At 40.6% G+C, this 22680-nt stretch overlaps 1 protein-coding gene across 1 annotated transcript in view; it reads left to right on the forward strand.

The window, feature by feature from the left end:
- Positions 1-22680, forward strand: part of ASB4 (ankyrin repeat and SOCS box containing 4) — a 54155-nt gene that overhangs the window by 30019 nt on the left and 1456 nt on the right. The window contains exons 3-4 of the mRNA XM_028117369.2: positions 15129-15619; positions 22305-22418. Of these exons, the coding sequence (XP_027973170.1) occupies positions 15129-15619; positions 22305-22418 (605 nt within the window). The remainder of the gene's footprint in view (positions 1-15128; positions 15620-22304; positions 22419-22680) is intronic.

Here is a 22680-nt window from a genome sequence, read left to right on the forward strand (position 1 = left end):
GTAATAGGATAGGAAGCAATGGTGCCAACATGTGATGATTGATGCGAAGGGACTGGGGGATGAGGAAGAAGGAGGGATGGGGGGTGAATTTCCAACTTTCAGGTTGATCTGTTGGGGCCATCGCAACACTCTTTGTTGAAATGTAGCTTACATGAGTGAGAGGATTAAGAAGGAAAAGAGTTTAGTTTGGGATCTCTTAAATTTTAGTGCACAATGGGCCTCCAAATAGATTTGTTCAGAATGCAGTTGTCCACATATAAGCCTGAAACTCAGGGGTCAGCTCACAACTGCTCAGATACTTCTTTATTGCAGGAGAATTCACTTATGTACAGTGCACCCATCTAAAGTCTGTTATTCAATGGCTTTTGGTATTTTCACTGAGTTAGGCAACCACTGCCATAATTTTAGAACATTTCATCACCCAACATGAAACCTGTGCCCCTTAGCAATCATTTTCCATTTCCTCCAACCCCTGCTCCCCACCCTTTTAGCCCTACACAACCACTAATCCACTTTCTGCCTCTATGTACTTGCCTACTGGGGACTTTTCCTATAAAAGGAATCCTGCGATATGTGGTCTTCTGTATCTGGCTCATTTCATGTAGCATAATGTTTTCCGTGTTTTTTGAAATGGTGAAATGAAACACTGCATTAGTACTTCATTCCTTTTTGTTGATGACTAATATTTGTACTGATATAACACATTTTGCTTATCCATTTATCAGTTGATGGATGTTTGGATTGTTTTCATTTGGGGGTTATTATGAATAATGTTGCTATGAACATTCCAGGGCAAATGTTTGTGTAGACATATGTTTTCATCTCTATTGGGTAGATACCCAAGAGTGGAATTGTTGGGTCATACGGGAGCTCTGTGTTCAACTTTTTGAGGAAGTGCCATACTATTTTCTAAAGTGGCTGCACCATTTTACATTCCCACCGTCAGTGTAGGAGGATTCTTCTTTCTCCATATCCTTGCTAACACTTGCTATTATCTGTCTTTCTGATTACAGTCATCCTAGTGGGTATAAGGTAGTATCCAAGTGTGGTTTTGATTTGCACTTCCCTGATGGCTAATGACACAGAGCATCTTTTTATGTGATTATTGACCATTGATGTATCTTCTTTGTAACGACACTTTGCCCATTTTGAATTGGGTTATTTCTCTCATGTTTGGGGAGATACATAGTTTATTAACAATAATGCTAGTGAACTTGTTTTAATGACACTATATAATTAATTTATTGTAATATGATATCATTAATTTATTTCAATGATATTTTAATTGATATGATTTCTTCTTTGACCCATAGGTTATTTATAAATGTGCCTTTAATCTGCAAATCTATTTTAGATTAAACTCATCTTTTTTCTTACTAACTTCTAATTGTGTTATGGTCAACAAAATGGTCTGTAGTGATGCCTGTTCTCTGACATTTGTGAAGACGAGTTTTTGACCGAGTTAGTAAAGAATCAATTTTTGTGAATGTCCCACATAGCTTTGAGAAAAATGGATACCTATATGATTACTCATATAATTTTGAGAGTTATCTGTTCATAGATCAAATGAAAAGAGTAGTTATGACTGCTCAAGGAAGCCATGCACAGTAAGAAGTGCAGGGAGAAAATGATGATGCCCAGTGTGAAATAACACAGGTTAGGGATTGAGAAGAAGAGAAGAGGAATCATATAAAAAATCATGAAGGAATATCCAGAGAGGGAGAAGAAAGCATTCTAAGGAAGCTGAAAAAAAACAGAATTCTGAGGAGCGAGTTGTCAACACTTCTGGGTATAGCAGAGAAGTGTAGTATGATGAAGACTGAAAACGGTAAGATGGGAATGATCCACTGGAAGCCGTTGGTGACTTTGTCAGAACAGCTCCAGTGGAGCGGTGGGAACAGAAGGTGGGTTGTGATGGGTTGAGGGGATCATGGGTGGTGAGGAAATAGTACAGAAAGCAGAGCATTCACTTTCAAGAAGTTTGGCTACAAAGAGATGAAAAGAAATCAGCGGGTAGTTACAAGGGAGAAAAGGGCTGGGAAAAGCTTAAGTATGTTTATAAGATGATTGGAAAAGGCTGATGGAAAGGGAGGTGTTGGATATATAGTAAAAAGATATTATTTGTGGAGCAAGAGTCCACTGCCGCACTTAGGATTGGTTGCGAAGATGCAAAGATTTGTCTTGCACTGAGGGGAGACCCCTCTTGCCTAAAATGAAAGGGAGAAGGTAAAGCTGAGTATTGCATTGGTCAGCAGTTTTGTTTAATTTACTGCAACCCACAGAAACTCAATTCAGCTGTGGTAGCAACAACCAGTGCTCCTCAGCATCCAGTTCTCTTCCCCTCCTGGCTCCCAGAAGACCACACTTCCTAGTCTAGTCCCTTTGAGTTTCAGCAGCATCCTATGCACCTTCTGCCCAATGACATATAAGCAGAAGAGATGAGTCACCTCCGGGTAGTAAAAAGCCCACGTAGGACTTTGAAAGTCTATTTCTCCTCATGGTATTGTGACAGTGGAGGAAACCTCAGGCAAAGATGGTGAAGCCACAAGATTGAGGGGGCTTCAAATAGAGGGCAAATAGAGGACATCAGTTCTGGAACTACAAAGCACTGTTTAGACTGAGAAATATGCTTTTATTGCATCAAGCCACTGAGATGTGAGTGGCATAATTACAACAACATAATTTGTCTATCCTGATGAATTCCTAGCCTACAGAAAATTTAAAATACATGGGCAATCCAGGAAAAGTTGGAGAACCTAGCCAGGGGAAGGATACAGATGCAACTGAGCAACTAGACTCAGTAATTTGAACTGACTTCGAGAGGGCAGAGCTGCATAAACCCTCAACAGGGACGCTGCCATAAGAAGGCCCCATAAGATATTCGGTAATGGTAATCCAATCCACCCCAGGAGATTTAGGAATTGTGAGTGTGAATGTGTTGGAAGGGGCACCTGCAAAGGTATTGCGGGATGATATCAGGACAGAGAGAAAAAAAGACTGAGACAGATACCTATGTCTTCATTGCAAATGGGAGAGTGCCTGGGAATTTGTGAGATCTCCGATAAGAAGGGATAAAAAGTCACCTCGTTGGGTGATATAAACCTTAACAGATGAAGGGTTGTACACAAGGGGGAGCGAGTAATGGCTCAAAAGACCATTGCTGATCCAGAAAAAGGTAGTTCTCGACTCCAGACCCTGGAGAATGTGAGTATTAGAGACAAAGGGCTTTACAGGAAACGGTCTTTCATTTAAGATTTCATTTAAGACAAGACTATGAAAGATACAGGAAAATATATTTGCCATAGATTGTAGATTGAAAGGGCAAAATTGAAACTAGAACAAAGCAGCCAACTGAAAATACGCTTTGGTGACAGTTAATAACAAACTTGACACTGCACAAAATTGCATCCTTGACAAAGAAGCAGACTTAAGAAACAATCCCAGAACACGCAGAAAATGAAAAGCCCTGAATATGAAAAAAGAAATCTAACCTTTGAATAATAGATGTTTCTAAAGAATGCTTGCTGTTAATAACAAGCGAGACAATATAAGTAAAACTCTTAGTGAGTGCTCGAAAAATAGCAGACATGATGAATATTTTCATAAAGGAACACGCAGCAAATGTATTGTCTTTTACCTGCACAGAAGCCTGCTCAAGCCTGAGCATGGTGAAACTGAGGCAGGTGAACTTCAAGTTGAGGAGGATGGAGACATCTCAGACAAAACAAGGAGATGAGTGTAAATTTCTACCCGAGGTCAATAAATTAAACCCAATTCCTTCACAAACCCTTACAATGATAACCAATGATAATATTTTCTCCATGTTTCTCTATGTCCTCATACATACTGCAGGCCGCTATAACCAGAGACTAACTGCTTTTCATGCTGTCTTAGGACTTTTTCTAAGAAAAGCATAATTTTTTAAGGTGATGTTAAAAAGAAAGCCATGAATAATGTATTATGTTTTCACTCGTGCATCTGAGGAGTGGGGTTTAAAAAATTGGGAGAGGGAGTTTCTTATCAACTTGATAATTAGGGGGTGATGAAGTTTTTAAACAACAACAAAAAAAGGTTTTATAGCTTTCAATAATAAAGAAATGTCTCCTTTTTGAACATGACCAATATTTAAAACCAGGGTAGAAGAAAGAAATTCTTGTCTAAAAAACACTTATTCACACAGAGATGAAATGGGTAAGTTTGGTTCCTGGCAAAACTCATGAAAAAGAATTAAGTCTAGATATATCTTAAATAAAATATTCAATGTCAACAATAAAAGATAGCAAATGTGTACAAAGGAGTGAATAAAAGAAAGATTGCTTTTAAAGGAAAAAAAAACTTGGTGGTATGTCATTTCTCCATAATGGTAAACAATATTAAAAAAGAGTAGAACGAACTTATGGAATATTGTGGAGAAAATTACCCAAGAATTCGACACTCTTTCGATTTTATTTTTAATGTATGATGACAACAGAAAAATAGTCTCATGTATTTGAGTTCTCAGAAAATATACCAAAAGGTACCCTGAATGAAAAATTCATTAGATATGTGACTACTAACTAGACCGAGCAAAATACATGAGATGTTATTCATAAAAGAATTTCATTTTTGTTTTCCAGTGTCTCTTTAAATTATTTAGAGGGTCTAGTTTCTCCTCTACTCTGGGAAGAAAACTCAGGTGGGTCCATGTCTTCTCTTGTAACTCTTAGGTAAGAAAAAGTAGTCACTTTAAGTGTCAAAAGTCACTCTCAGTTCAAAAGTTGGACATCCAGGGCTGATAATTCAAACTTGACTTAAACTCTCCTTTCCCCTTGCTCGAGTCCACTGCAGACTGAAAGCAGCCAACTGGGGAAGGGATGCATACTCTCGTTCCTCAACTAGCACTTCTATCCCCTCTTATCCATTTGACTAATGATAGGTTCCAAACCCCTGCAGACCTGGTGTGGGGGTGAGGGTGGGGGGGTTAAGGGAGGAGAATAAAAGGAGCAGGAACGTTCTTCTAGGAATCTAGCTTGGCCACCTTCTGAATCTGGCAAATGTTTAAAGGACTCCAAACAGCACAGAGAAAGAAATTAAAATAACTATAGTTTGGTGATTACAAAAACCCAATGCAGTAGTCAAAATTGCATTAGAAGGATCCCTTTTATTTTTTTTTAAATAAACACAAGATTAACAACCCCAGATTAGATTAATACACTTGAGGAAGGGGGAGGCAAATGGTAGCTAAGACAAACAATGAGTACCTTATTTTCCGTGCTGTCCTACAGGGACACACACTGGCCACCTATGTCATCATGCTGATTTCCTTGAACATATGGGCCAGCTCACCGCTGTAAAACCCCAGCATGCTCTAACTGAGGTGGAATCTTGCTGCATTGCAATATGGCTCATGCTTCTGCATTTCTAGTTAGAGGCCAAAATGACCTCAGCTTTTAAGACATCATCGTTTAAATACTGTTTGTTAGTTGAAAAACTTTTATAAGTACCCATGGACAAAACATCGAAGATTGCAGAGCTGAATATAATAACCTTACAGCTTTGACAATGTAAATTGTAACTGTCAGAAATGAGGTGTGTAAGTATAGGAGGGAAATAGCTTGGACATAATGTCATTTCCTAAAGGAGGTGGTAGAGATGACGTAACAAATTCATAGATAGAGACCTCGGTGCGATAAAGTTTCAATATTCCAACAGAAGAATTAAAACATGATGAAAAGACCAAACATTGAAAGGAGGAAGGATTAGTATAAATACACTAAAACTTACCTTTTATATCAGAAAGTAAAGAATACTACCTAAATTTGATAATAAATAGATAAATCAGTAAATTAGCTGGAGTTATGGAAATAACTGCCAAAAGATGTAAAAACAAACATAGTTAAGAGAAGTATCTTTGTAAATGCATCTATTCTAGGAAATTGTCAGTCAAGTTCTATACTTCTGATTTTTTAAACATGTATCTTATTGTTGAATACAAAATAATAGAAACTTATTTAATAAAATAAGTTAGCCTCAGAGGGAGCTATGGCATAAATTTATTCAAAAAGAAGGGTAGTATGAAAATCATGTGTATTCCCTTATTTTGGTTCCCAGCACCTGCTGCTCATATGGGCAGTACTGTTTAAAGACATATAGCTGCTCAGTGACAAAAGTTGATTTAATTACTTATTAAAAGGCATACTCTATGATTTAAAAAATCCAGTAATGTATACCTTATAAAGTATATTTAATGTTAAATGAGAAAGCTTAGAAACAAAAGCAGAAGAAGATACATCAGGATATGTAAGTACAAAAGAAATGTAGGCAAGTCTTCAAGGAAAGATGAAAGCATCGCCCTTCTCCCAAAATGAAAAAAAAATGAAATTAAAATAATAAAAAGAGTATTTCCTTTTTTGCTTAGGTGTAGGTTTTTTTCTGTTACAATGATAACTGGATTAAAATATTTCAAAAGGCCATCAAATATGCCGCCAATGCTAAGAAACCAAGAAATATTTTAACTTTTTACTACAAACTTGATAAAGGGCCACAGTAAACTAGAACAACTGAGATGAAAGGATAAAACCCAGACTTCTCACATGGCCTAGAAGGTCCAACATCGTGCTTGTAACTTCACTTTTATGTTCTTTCTTTCTCTCACTTTCTTCCTGTTCCTTGAATGTTCAAGCTTGTTCACCCGTTTGGGTCTTTGTACTTGCTGTTCCCTCTGCCTGGAAAGCTTTTCTCCCTGATATTTCACAGCTACTCACAGGTCAGAGGTCAGTTCCTCAGTAGCCAGCCCTCGTGGTCCGGATCATTACAACTGGTGTTATTTCCTCCATTGTATTTGCAACTCCCTAAAATGGTCCTGTCGCACATTTCCTTGTGTGTTTATTTTCTAACTCTCATCTCGTATGGAAATGACCTGATTGTAAGGATCTTGACCATGGTGTACGCTGGTGTCTCTGTGTACCTGACACAGAATAGACACAGTATAATTCTTTACAGAATGAGTGAATGAGTCTTGAGATGAACACTTGACCCCTGTTATCGAAGAGAGCATTTCAAAGAATGGGCAAAGTGTTCCACGTTGAGCTAGTTGGGACCAAAGGTTTTGGTGGCCTAAGGGAAAGTCAAAATCCCTGGAGAATCCAGAAAACATAGATTCCTCACGTTTGCTCTTCTAACCTAGAGGAAGTGGAGAGGGGTTAGACTGTAAATAAGGAAGAGGATCAATTCAAATATAGGACTGGGACAAACTACTTCCCAGTGCCATTTTGCTGGGGCATTATATAAAATAATAAGGTGTATTCCTGAGTCAAGGAATAGGGAAAGTCAAAGAAGTGGAGAATTCAAGAAGATAGCACCTTATTGTTTTAGATCTAACAGGAGGCGTGGATCTAAGATCTAGTAGAAGTGTTGGATGAAATTGTCTCCATCAAAAGCTAATACACTGAGGGGCGCCTGGGTGGCTCAGTCAGTTAAGCGTCTGCCTTCGGCTCAGGTCATGATCCCAGGGTCCTGGGATCGAGCCCCGCATTGGGCTCCCTGTTCAGTGGAGAGCCTGCTTCTCCCTCTCCCTCTGCCTGCAGCTCTGCCTACTTTGCTGTCTCTCTGTCAAATAAATAAATAAAATCTTTAAAAAAAAGTTAATATGCTGAGAGGGCATTCGGTAAACATAGTGACCCAACGGGAAGGACTGCCCATTCCCCGCCCATCCCAACTCCTATGCTTTTATTTAAGAAGTTGATTATTTAGTTGATTACATTTGCCTTTTATTAAATTGGAATTTAACACACATGCACACACCACACAAAAGATCTAATTTGTGCTTTTACAACACTGTCTTTGGTCCCAATACTTTTATTAAATAGTCTATTATTTCTCCACTGTTTGGTATACCCCGTCTATCATTACAGATGCTTTCTGCAAATAGGTTTGTTTCTAGGCTCTACATTCTGTTTCACTGGTCTAGTTGTCTTTCTTTGCATCAATCCTACATTGTTTTAATTACAATTTGCTTGGATATCTGGTAGGGTGAGCACCCCTTCTTCACGACCTCTTCTTTCCTTCTCATTCTTTTTACTTCTCTTTTCCAAAATTGGTATGCTCTTTACTCTGCACATTCTGTGAAAAAAAATGTTTGAATGGCATCAAATTTATAGATTAGCCCAGGCAACATTGCCATCCTTACAATACTGAATCTTCTTATCCACATAGTGAAGTGTCCCATTTATTGAAGCCCTTTGCCTTTGATCAAGTCTTTATCATTATCTCCATAATGATCTTGTTTATATCCTGAAAAATAAATGAGAAAAACACAAACAACCCACTGAAAAATGGGCAGAAGCTATGAAGAAACAATTAATACAAGTGGGAATCTTGTTGTCGAGAAGACACTCGACTTGCGGGTAACCAGGGGCATGCAAATGGAATAAAAAATACCATTTTACACCATATAATCAGTAAACATTAAACAGTTTGATGGCAATCAAGTGTTGGAAGTGTTATTGAACCTTTAAACTCTACTGATGGACATATAAACTGGCATAACCACTGATAAATATAATTTAATATAGTTAAAAATGCTCATATACTAGTACCCAGTAATTTTATTTCTCTCTCTCAAGAAACTCCTGCACAATTGAAAAGATATAGTTATTATGAAAAAGCTTAACAACTGTCTTTAGTAGAGGAATAGTTAAGCTGTAGTTTAATTATATAATGCAAAGCTATTCAGCAGCTGAAATGAAAAAAAAAATCAGCTTTCCACTCAAAAACATAATGCGACTAATAAAAACAGGTTGAAAAGAGAGATGCCACTCATATAGTTTTTATGAACACAAAATAATAGTATATATGCTGTTTCTGGATACATATATGAGTGATAAAAGAACAAAAAATTATAAAAGGATGACAAAAAACAATTTTAGGATAGTGGTTGTCGTGGTGGAGAAAGAAAAGGAAAAGAGAAATGAGCTGGATTTTTTTTAAAGATTTTATTTATTTATTTGACGGAGAGAGACCCAACGAGAGAGGGAACACAAGCAGGGGGAGCGGGAGAGGGAGAAGCAGGCTTCCCGCTGAGCAGGGAGCCCGATGCGGGGCTCAATCCCAGGACCCTGGGATCATGACCTGAGCCAAAGGCAGGCACTTAATGACTGAGCCACCCAGGCACCCCTGGATTTTTTTTCTGTAAAAATTTATCTTGGAAAATATAAAATTAAAGCAAACACGGCAAAAAATTATCTGTCAGATGTGGGTAGTGGTATATAGATGTCTGTTGTAATATTTTCTGTATGTTTGAATTTTGTATAATTTGTAAAACAGCTTAGATTTGGTGCTGATATAATACTAGATATTTAGATGTAGTAACACAGTAGAATTCTAACCTAACTCCATTTTGCATATAAGCACATAAAAAAATACTTTTGAATTGTAAATAGATCTGAACATTTTCAAGAATGCAGTTACAGTATAAATCAAGGCAAGACTGGACTTGGTTTTATTCAGAACTTTACCAATGTTCTCCCTCATTTTCCCCTCACTTTCCCTCATTCCTCCATTCCTTCATTATGATAATGACCTTTGTGGTAGCTGAATTATAATGCAAAACACCCTGGTCAGTTCAAGTACGTAGCTGTTAGGCTTCTACATATGGGTTCAAGCAAATCACTATTTCATTATGGCATCTAGGATAGTTATTAACATATTGAATTTTGTACTACATCGTTGTAATATTTACATTATTTGTAACAATCATAACTAGGTAGTGGTAATTATTAGAAATTACTTTCGTTTTGCCTACATAGGTTAGCTAGGTATTGTATCTAGTTATTTTTAAGACTTATTTATTTATTTTAGAGAGAGAGAGAATGCATGGGGAGAGGGCAGGGGCGGAGGGAGAGAGACTCCCAAGCAGACTCTGCACCAAGTGCAGAACTGGTCGGGGGGCTCGATCTCATGACCCCGAGATCACGACTTGAGCTGAAACCAAGAGTGGGACCCTCAACCGACTGTGCCACCCAGGTGTCCCTATTTATTTTTAAAAGGCTAGATGTGAAAGTAGATGCTATTATCTATGAATTTCCTTGCAGAATAGGGAAGGCTGTCTTAAAGGGTTGAGAAGCACTGGGGTGGCTTCATCCTCTGCCTCACCACTGATCTCCCCACTTACACACAGGCTCTTCAGGTAATCCCGTCCTTTAGGACAAGAAGGAGGCAGGGCCTGGTTTAGGGATATGGTAGGGGATGTGGATTCCCCGAGTCTGGAAATATAGAGAAATGACAGTTTCTGTAGTGACAGAGACTTGCTCTCTGCTCCCACTCTTAAGTAGCTCTCAAGGTGCCAGAAGATGTGGGGAACGTGGATGGTCTGGAGAGGATGCTTCTGAGGACCAACCCTTAGCCTGTAGGGAGTAGCAAGGCCCAGCAGATGGCGCCAGCATGATGACCGATGATCAGCCAATCTAACAAATGGGCACGTGAGGCCACTGAATTTTATTTGGGAAAAAAAAAGAAAAGAAAACGTGAAGTCTCATAACTAAGACTGATGAAATTGATTCTCTCTGTTGGGAGTAATGAAAGGCTACTATCCCACAGTATGGGAGAAGAGAAAACATTTAATACTGACTGGCATCGTGTCCCTCAGTAATCCTGGCTTCAACATTATCTTTTCCCTCCGGCCTGGCCTAGTCATTTCTTGTGGCCAGTTCTCACTCTTTCTGTTCAAATTCTCATCCTGTGTCTCCTCTTCATCCCATTCTTAGTGTACCCAAATCTCTGTCTTCTTTGCCCACAGGCAGAATCTGAAAAGTCCTTGTTCTTTATCATCAGTACAAATTAAAATTTGTATCTTGTCTCCTTTACTAGCATTCCAGACTACTTCTGGGGACCATCTTGCATACATTAAAGGGTTCATGAAGGGCCCTCTCTCATTAAAAGTGACTTTACCCAAGAAATAATTTATCCCTGAATGAAATAATTCATCCCCTACAATGAAAATTGCTGTAAATTTTTGGGAGGGATAGTTTACAGAGTGTAAAGAAAACTGTTGGAGAAATAGACCGTATTTCTGCACGGAGAGACTCTATATTGTAAGAATGTCAGTTCTTCCTAAATTGATGTCTACACCAAAATAAGTTTCAGATGAATCAAATGTTAAACATTTTTTAAAATGTATAAAAAACTAAATTATAATTATTCTGGATAGCTATGCAAACTCTGAGATGAAGACACTCTAATATTTTTTAAAAATGGGAAAAATTTGACTATCGAAAGTTAACGTCATTGTATTTAAGAAAAATCAAAGTGGTTAAAAATTTTATAGCAATTATAACATAGGCTTACATCTTATTTTAATGAATGGTTCATATAAATGAAAACAAAGCGGAAAGTCTGGAATGTATAAGACAAAACTTTAGACAATTAACTAAAGAAGAAATACACTAGTTAATAATTACAGAGAAAGTGTTCAAACTCTAGTAATCAAATGAATTTAGATTTTTTAAAAAAGACCATTTCTAACTTCCAAACTAGCAAAAAAAATTTTTTTAAAGTATAACAACATACTGGTGAGTGAAATATCACTGCTACACATCAAGGAGTTATATAACTTGTGACAATTATTCATAAAAGTCCTTAAAACAGTTCACACATTTCAGCTTAATGACTCTATGTAGGAGGAACTTATGCCGAGGAAATAATCTTAAAATTTTCATACAAATTTATTAATTTTAGCATTAATTATAAGATCAAAACATTCCAAAAAATCCTCATATCCAATAGTTGGGTAAACTAACTTGTGGATATCATGTAATTCCTTTCAAATGACATTTAAAGTAATTCTGTAACACCATGGAAATGTTTATGGTAGTAAACAAAAGGCAATGTTGGTCAATAACAATGTCAAAATTTGTCTAAGCTAACTGTTACTTAGGGAAACAAACATTCAAATACAGTGACCTATCACTACACACCCACCAGATTGGCTAAAATTAAATAGAGCAAAAATACCAGCCATAGATGAGCATGTGGCCCAACAAGAACCCTCACGCATGGCTTATGGAAGTGTAAACTGGACCTGTTTGACACTCTCTAGTAAAGGTGAAGGGATGCATACCCAATGATCCAGTCATTCCATTCATAGACATAGAACCCAGAAACGCCTGCACGTGAGCACCAGGGTACAGGAATGTACAAGAATGCTCAGCACAGCAATGTTTGGACTAGCCTGAAACTAGAAATGTCCATCACCAGTAGGATGGATAGATTGTGGATTACTTGTGCAGTGAGACAGAACACAATCAAATGAACAAATGACAACTTCAGCATCACAACATAGATTATTTTCACAAACATAATGTTGAATGAAAGAAGCAAGTCATAGAAGAATATGTGTTTATTATTTCACTTATATAAAGTTCAAAAATAAATGAAACAAAATCTCTTGCTTAAGGATACATACAGAGGTGGTAAAACTATAAGAAATGCATAATAGTCAGGAGAATAATACCTCGGGCAGGTTGGAGGAGTTGCGCTGGGGAAGGAGAGCAGGAAAGTGGAGGCCTTCTCTGGCTGTTGGAGGTGTTTGATTTCTTGACCTGGGATATGATCGAAGAAGGAGGCAGACACTGGAGTGATACATCTATAAGCCAAGGAACCCCAAGGATTGTCAGCCATCACCAGAAGCCGGGAGAGAGCCATGAGACAGATTCTCCCTGAAAGCCCTTAGAGGAAGCCAACCCTGCTGACACCCTAATTTCAGACTTCCAGTCTCCAGAACTGTGAACACATTCCTGTTGTCTTAAGCAACCTAGTTTGTGGTACTCTGTTACGGCAGTGCTAGGAAGCTAACACATTGTATTTTCACACCAAGAACACGTATTAAGGGGAGCCTGGTGGCCCAGTCGGTTAAGTGTCTGCCTTCGGCTCAGATCATGACCTCAGCGTCCTGGGATCAAGTCCCGAGTCCGCTCCCTGCTCAGCGGGGAGTCTGGCGTCTTGCTTCTCCCTCTCCTTTTGCCCCTCCCCACACTTGTGCTTGCTTTCTCTCTCTCGCTCGCTCACTTTCTCTCAAATAAATAAATAAAACCTTTTTTTAAAAAAAGAAGATTTGTTAGAAGTTTCCAAGAATTTATAGTTGAGGTCTCTAATTTCTTGAATAAATCACAAAATCTAAAATAAAAAAGTACTCAAATCGTCCCACTTTATATATTCTCTGGAAAAGTTATGCTCAAAGGCCCAATTCAAATATAAAAAATAAAGATCTCCTATTCAGAAAAGAAATCTCTGCGGCACATCTAGTTGTACCAACAGGTCAAGGATCAATAGTAAAAGTCCAAGTACATTAAACAATAAAGGATGTGGCTTATTCCAAGTTGGCCTGTAAAATTTTCATCCTGACTCTTTGATTCCTTTCCTTACTGGAAATTCTCCAGTGTCTGAAGTGACCCTGCATCTGGCCTCCTGGAAGCCATTCTTACTCATTCCATTTCCCTCCAGAGCCAAGCAGGGCTGACCTGGAAAGAGGTCTGACACAGAACTTCTCCAGGGTGGAACACTGATGCACACGGACGGCTCTGTGGGAGACCATCTTTGGTTACAAGTCTGCTCTCTGCAAGTTGAGAGAACAGACAGCCTCCGAGTTTATAGCGCCAAGTGCTCTCAGAAACCTCACTGGGGGGTTGATTTTGTATAGGATGCTGAGCACATGTGTGGGAGTATTGCCCTTCCTAAGTAGGTTCTGCCTGATCGCAGGATGCCATAAACAAAGGCATAAAGGGGCAATATATGGAAAACAAATTTTTTTAAAAATTCACAAAATGCAAGGTGATTTCTCTAGTCCTTTCAAGTTTTCAACTACCCAAAGAGAGCAAAGTACAGGAAAGATTTCTTCTAGAAAAATCATGAGGTAGGATAGTACAGTGGTAAGAGATTTTGAAGCTAGGCTGTCTGCTCTCAGACCTTCGTTCCATCGCATCATTGCTTGATGTCGTTATTAGCTTCTCCAAGTACAAATTTCTTCATCTGTAAAATTAGGATAAAAATTGCACCTATTGCAAAGGGTTGCTAGGAAGATTCAATGAGGCAACATATGAAAAGCATTTAGCTCAGAATGTTACAAATGGTAAGTGCTTAAGAAATATTGGTTGCTGAAATAATAATCATTATAGTAAAAAAATCTTTCCAGATTTAAACTTGAAGTAGTTATAAAAATTTCCAGTAGAACTGATTATAGAGTAGGCCCCCTGGGGGTCAATGCGTTCACCCCATTAAATTAGGCAGAGAAGGAAAATTTCAGCTTCTTAAGTTGACCGTTCTAGTACTTAACATGCTCTATCAGAAAAATAAAATTCACTTCAGTTTCCTGGTGTGTTAGATAAGTGAGTCTGGTTAAGTAATTTCTGCGGAGCTTTCCAAACAGTACAAATTTGTATTTCTAACAACCATTATCAGCCATAAATCAAATATGTCTCTAAGTCACTTTCTTTCAGTATTTCTAGGCTTCTACCCCTTTCCAAGCAAAATATGACCTTTAGGCTAGCTTGGTGGTCACAGTGTTTGTGTCCTTAGTTCTTCCCCAGTTGTACTCCAAAGGAGCCTTAGACTTGGGTGGTTCTAGTATTAGCTGTTGGCAGTCAGAGCTGGGCAATTTCCATAATACTAAAGTTTGCTTGGACCAAACTTTCAGGTTTCCCAGCTTTGAAAGAGAAGAAAAACATGATTTTGTGAAACAGTCAAAGAAACTGATGATATTTAAAGCCACCTGTGTGAGCTCCAAAGGTTGCAGTATAACCTTTATTTTCAATGATATTTGCTATTTTATCGATAAAAGCTAGTAAGTTACAGGAATCGCTTTGTATTTTCCAATTCACCTGGGGAACTGAAACTCAATGGAGTGCTCTGGCTTTCCCGCGGAAATCCTCGGTTCTCCCCCCACCCTTACCCAACCCCAGTACATTTGCTGGTTGTCCAGGAGGCAGCCCTGTTGTTTCAAATGCCTGGCTTCCCTGGGGACCAACAAAGGACCCTGGAAAGAATGGCTTATGTAAGGCAGTCAGAGGTTGAAAGGGAAGCAGCGGGAAAAGTCTTGACCCTCAGGAATAATGGCAAAATATGTTGACGTAATTGTCTTCCTCAATCGCCCTTTCTAGGGGCCAACGTGAACATGAAAACCAACAATCAGGATGAGGAGACGCCCTTGCACACGGCTGCCCACTTCGGCCTCTCAGAGCTGGTGGCCTTCTACGTGGAGCATGGGGCCATAGTGGACAGTGTGAACGCCCACATGGAGACCCCGTTGGCTATCGCCACCTACTGGGCCCTCCGCTTTAAAGAGCAGGAGTACAGCAGGGAGCACCACCTGATCTGCCGCATGCTGCTGGACTACAAGGCCGAGGTCAACGCCAGGGATGACGACTTCAAATCCCCGCTGCACAAGGCAGCCTGGAACTGTGACCACGTGCTCATGCACATGATGCTGGAGGCAGGGGCCGAAGCCAATCTCATGGATATCAATGGCTGTGCTGCCATCCAGTACGTGCTGAAGGTCACCTCTGTGCGCCCGGCGGCCCAGCCTGAGATCTGCTACCAGCTCCTGTTGAACCATGGGGCTGCCCGGATATACCCTCCACAATTCCACAAGGTGAGGCTATGTGCAAAATGCCCAGTGCAGACCCCGGTAGTCAGCAGGGGCTGACTCCAGAGGCTCCAAGGATGACTGGGTCTCTCCACTCTGGTGGTAACTCAAGCTTATTTGAGGCTTGAGTCTCCGGCTAACTCCCTTTGATTCTCCAACTGACCTCACATTGACATACACGACCCTGGCGACTCAGTCCTTGTCCAGGGTGGTTTGAAATCTGGGGCTGAGAGCTAAGAATGAGAACAAGAGTGGCAGATAATTCTCCATGCCTCATGTGAGCACCAGTGAACAGCTAGCAGCTTCTGCCCGACTGAGTTAAGAAAGATCAGAAAGCTACTTTAAGTCTCCTGCAGAGACCAGTGGCGTCAGACAGGAAAATACTTGCCATCTTTTGAGCAGAATGTATTTTAAATTACGTACAGAATGTATTTTAAATTACGTATGGAATTGTTCTTGCTTTAAATTTTTATCTCTGCACTGTCATTTATAACTCGTTCAGTCTAGACTTAGCCAAACTATTCATGCCAGGAATAAAGAAGCCTGGACTTCGGGATCAAACAAACTTGGGTCTTGCCACTTCCCTAAGAATTTTACTTTGAATACATTACTTAAGTCTCCCAAGCCTCAGAGTCTTCCACTGTGAAATGGGTACACTCTGCCTTTATGCTTTTGCAATAATAAGCAGATGTGATCCTACGTTAGAAGGAAATTAATCTTACTAGTAGCACACAGATATACTCAGAGCCCAGAGTTATGGTGCAAACCTTTCTTTACTGTTCCTCTTGAGTCGCTGTCTGTCCTTGCAGAGTGCCTGCCCCAGCTCCATCCCACATCTGCAAGTACCTCTCCCTTGGTCTCTGTTCATCTTCTTGCTCCACCTACATCACATTAGTCGGGCCATCTTCATAGTGCAACTTCTAGAAGACAGACAATTGATCTCTTTCTACTGTGGCTCACTCCACAAAGCATAATTTCGTGTGTATTTATTTTCTAAGGCCACCTTCTTTCCAGGGAAAAGGGTGGAGAGGGAGGAAGGGCATGGAGGTTCCAGTGAAATGTACCTACCTCATTTTATCCGTGAGTAATAATCGTTTTCTCATAAGTTTGCTTTAAGAATGAAGCAAGATAACATTTGAGAAGTGGTGGCACTGTGCCTGGTGCGTGGCAACCATTAGAGAAATGGTGGCTTTCATTCTTGCTATTATTACATATTTGTTGATCAGTGGAATCAGTGCCCTGGGCCTGGGTTAGCCACAAGGGCCTCTCCAACCAGGAGAGACAATGTGGGAGACTGCCCAGAGCCGAAATGTCGTGTTTTACCTGAAACTCACTGCGCAGAAACAGGTCTCTGCGAAAGTAGCCAGAATACCCTTTCCTCATTTTTCCCCTTTGAGAGCCAGATTGAGGAAAATGGGCTTTCACAGGGAGTTTCTGCTCTCCAGTGAGAAGTCTTGCAAATGTGAAGAAGGTCCCCAGGTCCTTTTTCCCAAAAGCAGTCCTTTGAGAGGTGACAGTGAGGAGGCTTAGGAGCAGAGGCTTAGCTGCTATTTATGTGCATTATGATTTCTGAACAAGTCCCTGATTTCTCAGATCTCAATTTCCTCATCTAAAAAAAATGAAGGTAAAAATATCAGCTTTTCCAAAATGTTTCAGGAATAAGTGGGTAAGATATGTCCATCACCCAGCCCAGTAGTGGCACTCAACAAAATTGTTTCCTTTCATCTTCCTTCTCTCAAAATGTACACCTCATCCATTGCAGGAGTCCGTCCTCCCAGCTGTACTTTGGTGGCTCCGCAAGCCTGTAACATCAGTGTCTGATTGTGTGCTCCAAGGACATTATCCAGAGTTAGCATGTTCTTATTCCATTGTGTTTTGCTCCTCTGAGCTCCTCCAGTTTGGCCATATGCTAAAGAGATTTAGGACGGGATTGGCTACTGGTTGATGGCTGGTATTATAAACATTTTTGTTGCTACCCAACAGTGTGAGGGAACTGGCCCCCTTCCAAAGGAAAACTAAAGAAAAACTATTCCATTTACTATGCAGATGCTTCAAAGTGATTTAGCACAACTACTCCACAGCCCGACTTTCCAAAGAGAAAGTAATCTTTATGACAAGTAAATGACTGACTCATTTATCCAGAAGATAAAGTGATTTGTTCTCTTGTGGATGGGGAATTCAGTTTCCTTATTTACAAGGAACAAGGTCAGAGCTGAAGATGCTGTCTTCCAAATACAAAGCAAATTTGTAGAGGGTGTATTTCACTGAAAGCCAATGTATAAATTACATAAGGGAAAAAAAAAGAATTATAGGGTCTGCAATTGCTTTCCAGGGTACAAAAGGACATTTGATTTTTTTTTCTCTTGGCATAATTCAGAAGGAAGTGACACCCCAGGGAGCCAAGATTGGGTTTTCTTGTAGGGCAAGAAAGACATTTTTCTAGGGGAGGGAAAGGTATGTAAGGGTTCGGGGGAGGTAAGGATGATTTCTGCTGTTGAACAATGCTGCAAATGAAGCCCAGAATACAAACAGTCTCTCTGATCATTAAGTACTTTTCTGCACACAGATATATCAATATAAAAAGAATTTTTTGGCCAAAGTGGCTCACAGAGGTGGCATTGTTTTGGAAGGGTGGCAGGGAGATTTATCTTGAATCTCTTTTTTAATTTATGCTTCCAGGGGCCAGATGATGAGAGCAAGTGTCTAGAGGTCTCTCCAGGTGCCACCACTGTAGAAAGAAATTTTTGTCCGACTGTTCTTCCCTGACGAGAGAATAGAGACACCAGAGACTCACAGAAAGTGAAGGTCTATTCCCAGGTGGACAAAGAAGAAGCAGAAGCTTCTCCCCCTGAGTCCACAACAGTCCTTTCTCTTTTGATGGTCAAGGTTCCTGGTAGTCAGGGTAGAGTGATGATACGGCGTTTGATGTCTCTTAAGGACCTCTTTTGTTGTTGTTGCCCAGTAGAATAATTATTGAGGCCTGAAGACAGTGTGTCCAACTGTCTTAGTTCTGGAAGAAGCCTGACATGCCAGTGAAGAGAGCTGGGAGGCTGTTCAGGCTCCTAACGAAGACTTTTCGTGCTACGAGAACCATCTTCTGTGAGCCGAAAACATAGTGTTCAGTGTCAGCAAAACCTAATGACAGCAGTGGGAGCTTTGGACTTTGTGCATCGAAAGACTGCAGGTTAAGAACTACTTAATTTTCTTTTTTTTTTTTTGGCCGAATGAAAGGTAACAAGTTACCTCCCTGTGATATGTGGGAGTATGCCAGGTGCAAATTGAGGCACCAGATGTGTGAAGGAGGCTCCTGAAATATGAATGGATGATGTTCCTGTACACGTGACTTAGTTTGAACTGTTTCTGAATGGGGGCTGAGAATAATGTTGCCGAATAAAATACAGGATGCTCAGTTAAATCTGAAGTCTAGATATATAATAAGTACTTTTTCATATAAATATGTCCCATGCAATATTTGGGACATGGGGCACGCCTGGGTGGCTCAGTCGTTAAGCATCTGCCTTTGGCTCAGGTCATGATCCCAGGGTCCTGGGATGGAGCCCCGCATCAGGCTCTCTGCTCCTCGAGGAGTCTGCTTCTCCCTCTCCTTCTACTGCTGCCCCTGCTTGTGCTCTCTCACTCTCTCTGTCAAATAAATAAATAAAATCTTAAAAAACAATATTTGGGACATGGTTACACTAAAAATTCTATGTTGTTTATCTGAAACTCAAAATCTGGCAGTCAATATTATAATTATTATTATTATTATTATTATTATTATTTAAATCTGGGAACCCTAGTCGGGAAGTCGGTAATGTGTTGCAAGAGGAGAGTAAATTTTATCTACATTTCTTCTGTGATCAAGGTGTTGGGAGGAAGGGGAAAGTAGGGAATATCTGGGGACAAATTACCTGTGTTGGGTAAGTGAGCATCTTGTCTTTAAATATAACGAGTGTGGCTTCCGTGAAGAGTGAGTGTGACCGGGGAATTAGTGTAGAGCAGAGGCCAGTGTTCTGAGTGACCCTTAAACCATGTGCAGAGCCTCATTACACGCTCTCTGGTTTCTCCACATACTTTTTGGGTTTATAACTCCATTATAAGCACACTTTTGATTCCAGCCTTGGATTAATTTCAGCTATCATCTCCCTACTACTGACTCGTAAATGTAAATCTCTATTTTGGATCATCAACTGATTACCCATGTACTTCTCACCACAGATCATCCTTTCAGAAAGGATTTATCTGGAGGTCTTTAGAGAAGGATGTGGCGTTCCCGATGGTGGCTATGTTTATATTACCAGCAATGGCTTTACATTCGAAAGAGAATTCTTTCAAAATTTCAACAAAACTCAGCCTCAGAGTTATTTATTGGGTCTCTAAAACTCTGTATGCTATGACGCCAAGGTCTTAAAGATGAGGATGGGTCAGCCTTAGGTACAACTGTGCATCCGTCCTCTCTCTCGCATAGTCCGATCCCTCCCTGTTTGAATCCACCCAACTCCCCGTAAGCTGGCCTTCTAATCAGATCTGGTGGTTTCTAATCTGTCTTTTTCTCCCTAATCTTCACAGCTCTGGTGACAACCCGGCTTCCAATGCTCACCTCACTTGATGTCTTTCACTCTGATAGGCCTGATTTCCTTTTGACTTTTGGAGTCATACAGACCTGAATTTGAATCCCAGCTCTGTCTTTTACTAGCTAAATAACCTTAGGTATAAATTTTCTCCATCTTGGATTTTAAATCTGTAAAATGGGTATAACTATAAGACTAACCTCATAGGGTTGTTTGAAGACTGAGCAAGGCAAATATGCCAAGATTTAACATAGTCCCTGGCACATAATAGGTACTCAAAAGATGGTAGCTATAACTTTTTTCCTTCTCCCTCTCTCCTGCCTGTTAGGATTCCCCAAGCTTTAGACCATGGTCCTCTACCATTTCCATTTATTCCCATTTAGAGTCTTATTGAGCTGTGTGGCATTAGCCAGCACATTCTTTAATGGCGCACAAGTCTCCACCTCCATCTTGGTCTTCTCAGCAGAGTGTTAGCACGCCCTTTTTTGACTGACATTAAGACACTGCCTATGACATATCCTTCTGCCCATGATCTGACCATCCCCAAATTAGTATGCCCTTCCCATTTCCTCATTTCCGTCAGTGGCACCCCACTATGTCCTTGTTCTCAGGCTTGAAAGTTGCATTCTTTACTCCCCATAGCTGATTAGTCATTAAGCCCCTGCTTGCTCTTTCTCAGAGCTTCGGTTACCCTTCATCTCACGACTGACACTGGAGCTAGATGAGAAGCCGTTTGGTGCACCCCCATTCGGCCTCCTCACTGCTCTCTGCCCTTGATATCCTTGTTTCCTCCTTTGTGCTTTTGTTCATGACGCTCAAGGGACACTTGATGATCTTTAAGCCAGTCTCTTATTATGTACTGACTTACACTGCTCGCTCTTTGAAATGTGTATGTCTTTTCTCTTCAACTAGGTTGTAAACTCCTTGAAGACAAAAAACAGGTCATAAACTTCTCAGAATTACTGTCATAGGGCTAAACACAGTGCTCAATAAAGGCCTTCTAATGGAATGAATTGATTGAATATAACCCTCTCTTGTTAAGAAAATGTAATAGCATCCTCTTGCCTGTTAAGCCAGTCCCAAGCTCTTCAGACTGGCCTTGCAGGTGGACCGTCAGCTGACTCCATCCTAACATGCTCTTCACATCAGCTCTTTCCTGACATGGGCCTTCCATTCGGGTGACACCACATGCACACGCACAGACGCGCGCATGCGCACACACACACACACACACACACACACACACACACACACACACACACACTGAACTGGGCATTAAAATGATAATCTTTCTGTCTCAGTTTTGCCCGGGGCCTCAAGACAATAGGTTCTTAACAGCCTACATTGAAAAATACGGTGCTGGATCACTTGTGACGAACTTGTAAAGGAGGTGGGGAAGACCGGCATTGTGACCCTTTTCCCAACAACAATAGGCTGAGGTTGGCAAGGACTGGGAAGTCAGGAAGAACTCTCCAGAGAAAGTTGTTTCAGTGCAAAGGCATGCCTCCCTTCCAATGGCAGCGATGGGGGGCTTTCTCCTCATCTCATATCCAGTGAAGGGCTTTCTCGAGTTCCAAGGGAAAAATGGAACCGATGTGTAACTCATGATGAGAAAACGTAAAGGTGAAAGTCTGTGGCTGGGGTTGCTTGTCTGTTGGCAAAGGAAAGAAAGGCAGGTAAATTCGGAGTCAAGAGTACTTTTGCTGCAGGTTCCCTGTGGACCAGTTGCCAAACCAGCTGGGTCCCTTTGAAATGAAAGCAGACCACACTCAAAGGACTTCCGGAAGATGGGTCAGTCTGGCAGAAAGAAGCTGGAGGTGTTCCGGTGGGGAGGGGTGAGGGTTGTAAGGGCAGGATGTGCCTTTCATCAGACTCCCACCTTCTTTGTTAGCTCCTCTTTCTCACTTGCTCCTGAATGTTGAAGGAAGTTAGTGTGATTTTATTAATCCTCCCATCTACGTTGGGACTAGCAGTGTGTTTGAAAACTCAAAGGCACGAAGCTTCACAAAAGCATTTCGGGGCTCCAAGGAGCCCAAGGAGTCCGTAAGTTCTCGATGTCTCCGTGCGTATGAATGAATCATAGATGTGCGTTGAACAATTAAAGCTGTATGCTTCCTCTACAGGTGATACAGGCTTGCCATTCTTGTCCCAAAGCAATCGAAGTTGTAGTCAATGCCTATGAACACATCAGGTGGAACGTAAAGTGGAAAAGAGCTATCCCCGACGATGACCTGGAGGTAAAGAATCCATTCACTTTCTGTGGTTTTCACTGTAAAATAGTTCAAGACTGCAATAGAAGTACAGAAAATTTTAATTAAAAAACTGGTCTTGAGAATGCTTTTAAGAGATACTCAAATGCAGTAAGACAAATGGTTATAAGACGTGGATAGAAGAGGGGCACCTGGGTGGCCCAGTCGGTTAAGTGTCTGCCTTCGGCTCAGGTCATAATCCTGGGTCCTGGGATCGAGCCCTGCATCGGGCCCCCTGCTCAGCAGGGAG

The sequence above is a fragment of the Eumetopias jubatus genome, unplaced genomic scaffold (genome assembly GCF_037043125.1).
Source record: "Eumetopias jubatus isolate StellerSeaLion01/CBP00866 unplaced genomic scaffold, mEumJub1_p1.0 scaffold_14, whole genome shotgun sequence".
Classification (NCBI taxonomy): Eukaryota; Metazoa; Chordata; class Mammalia; order Carnivora; family Otariidae; genus Eumetopias; species Eumetopias jubatus.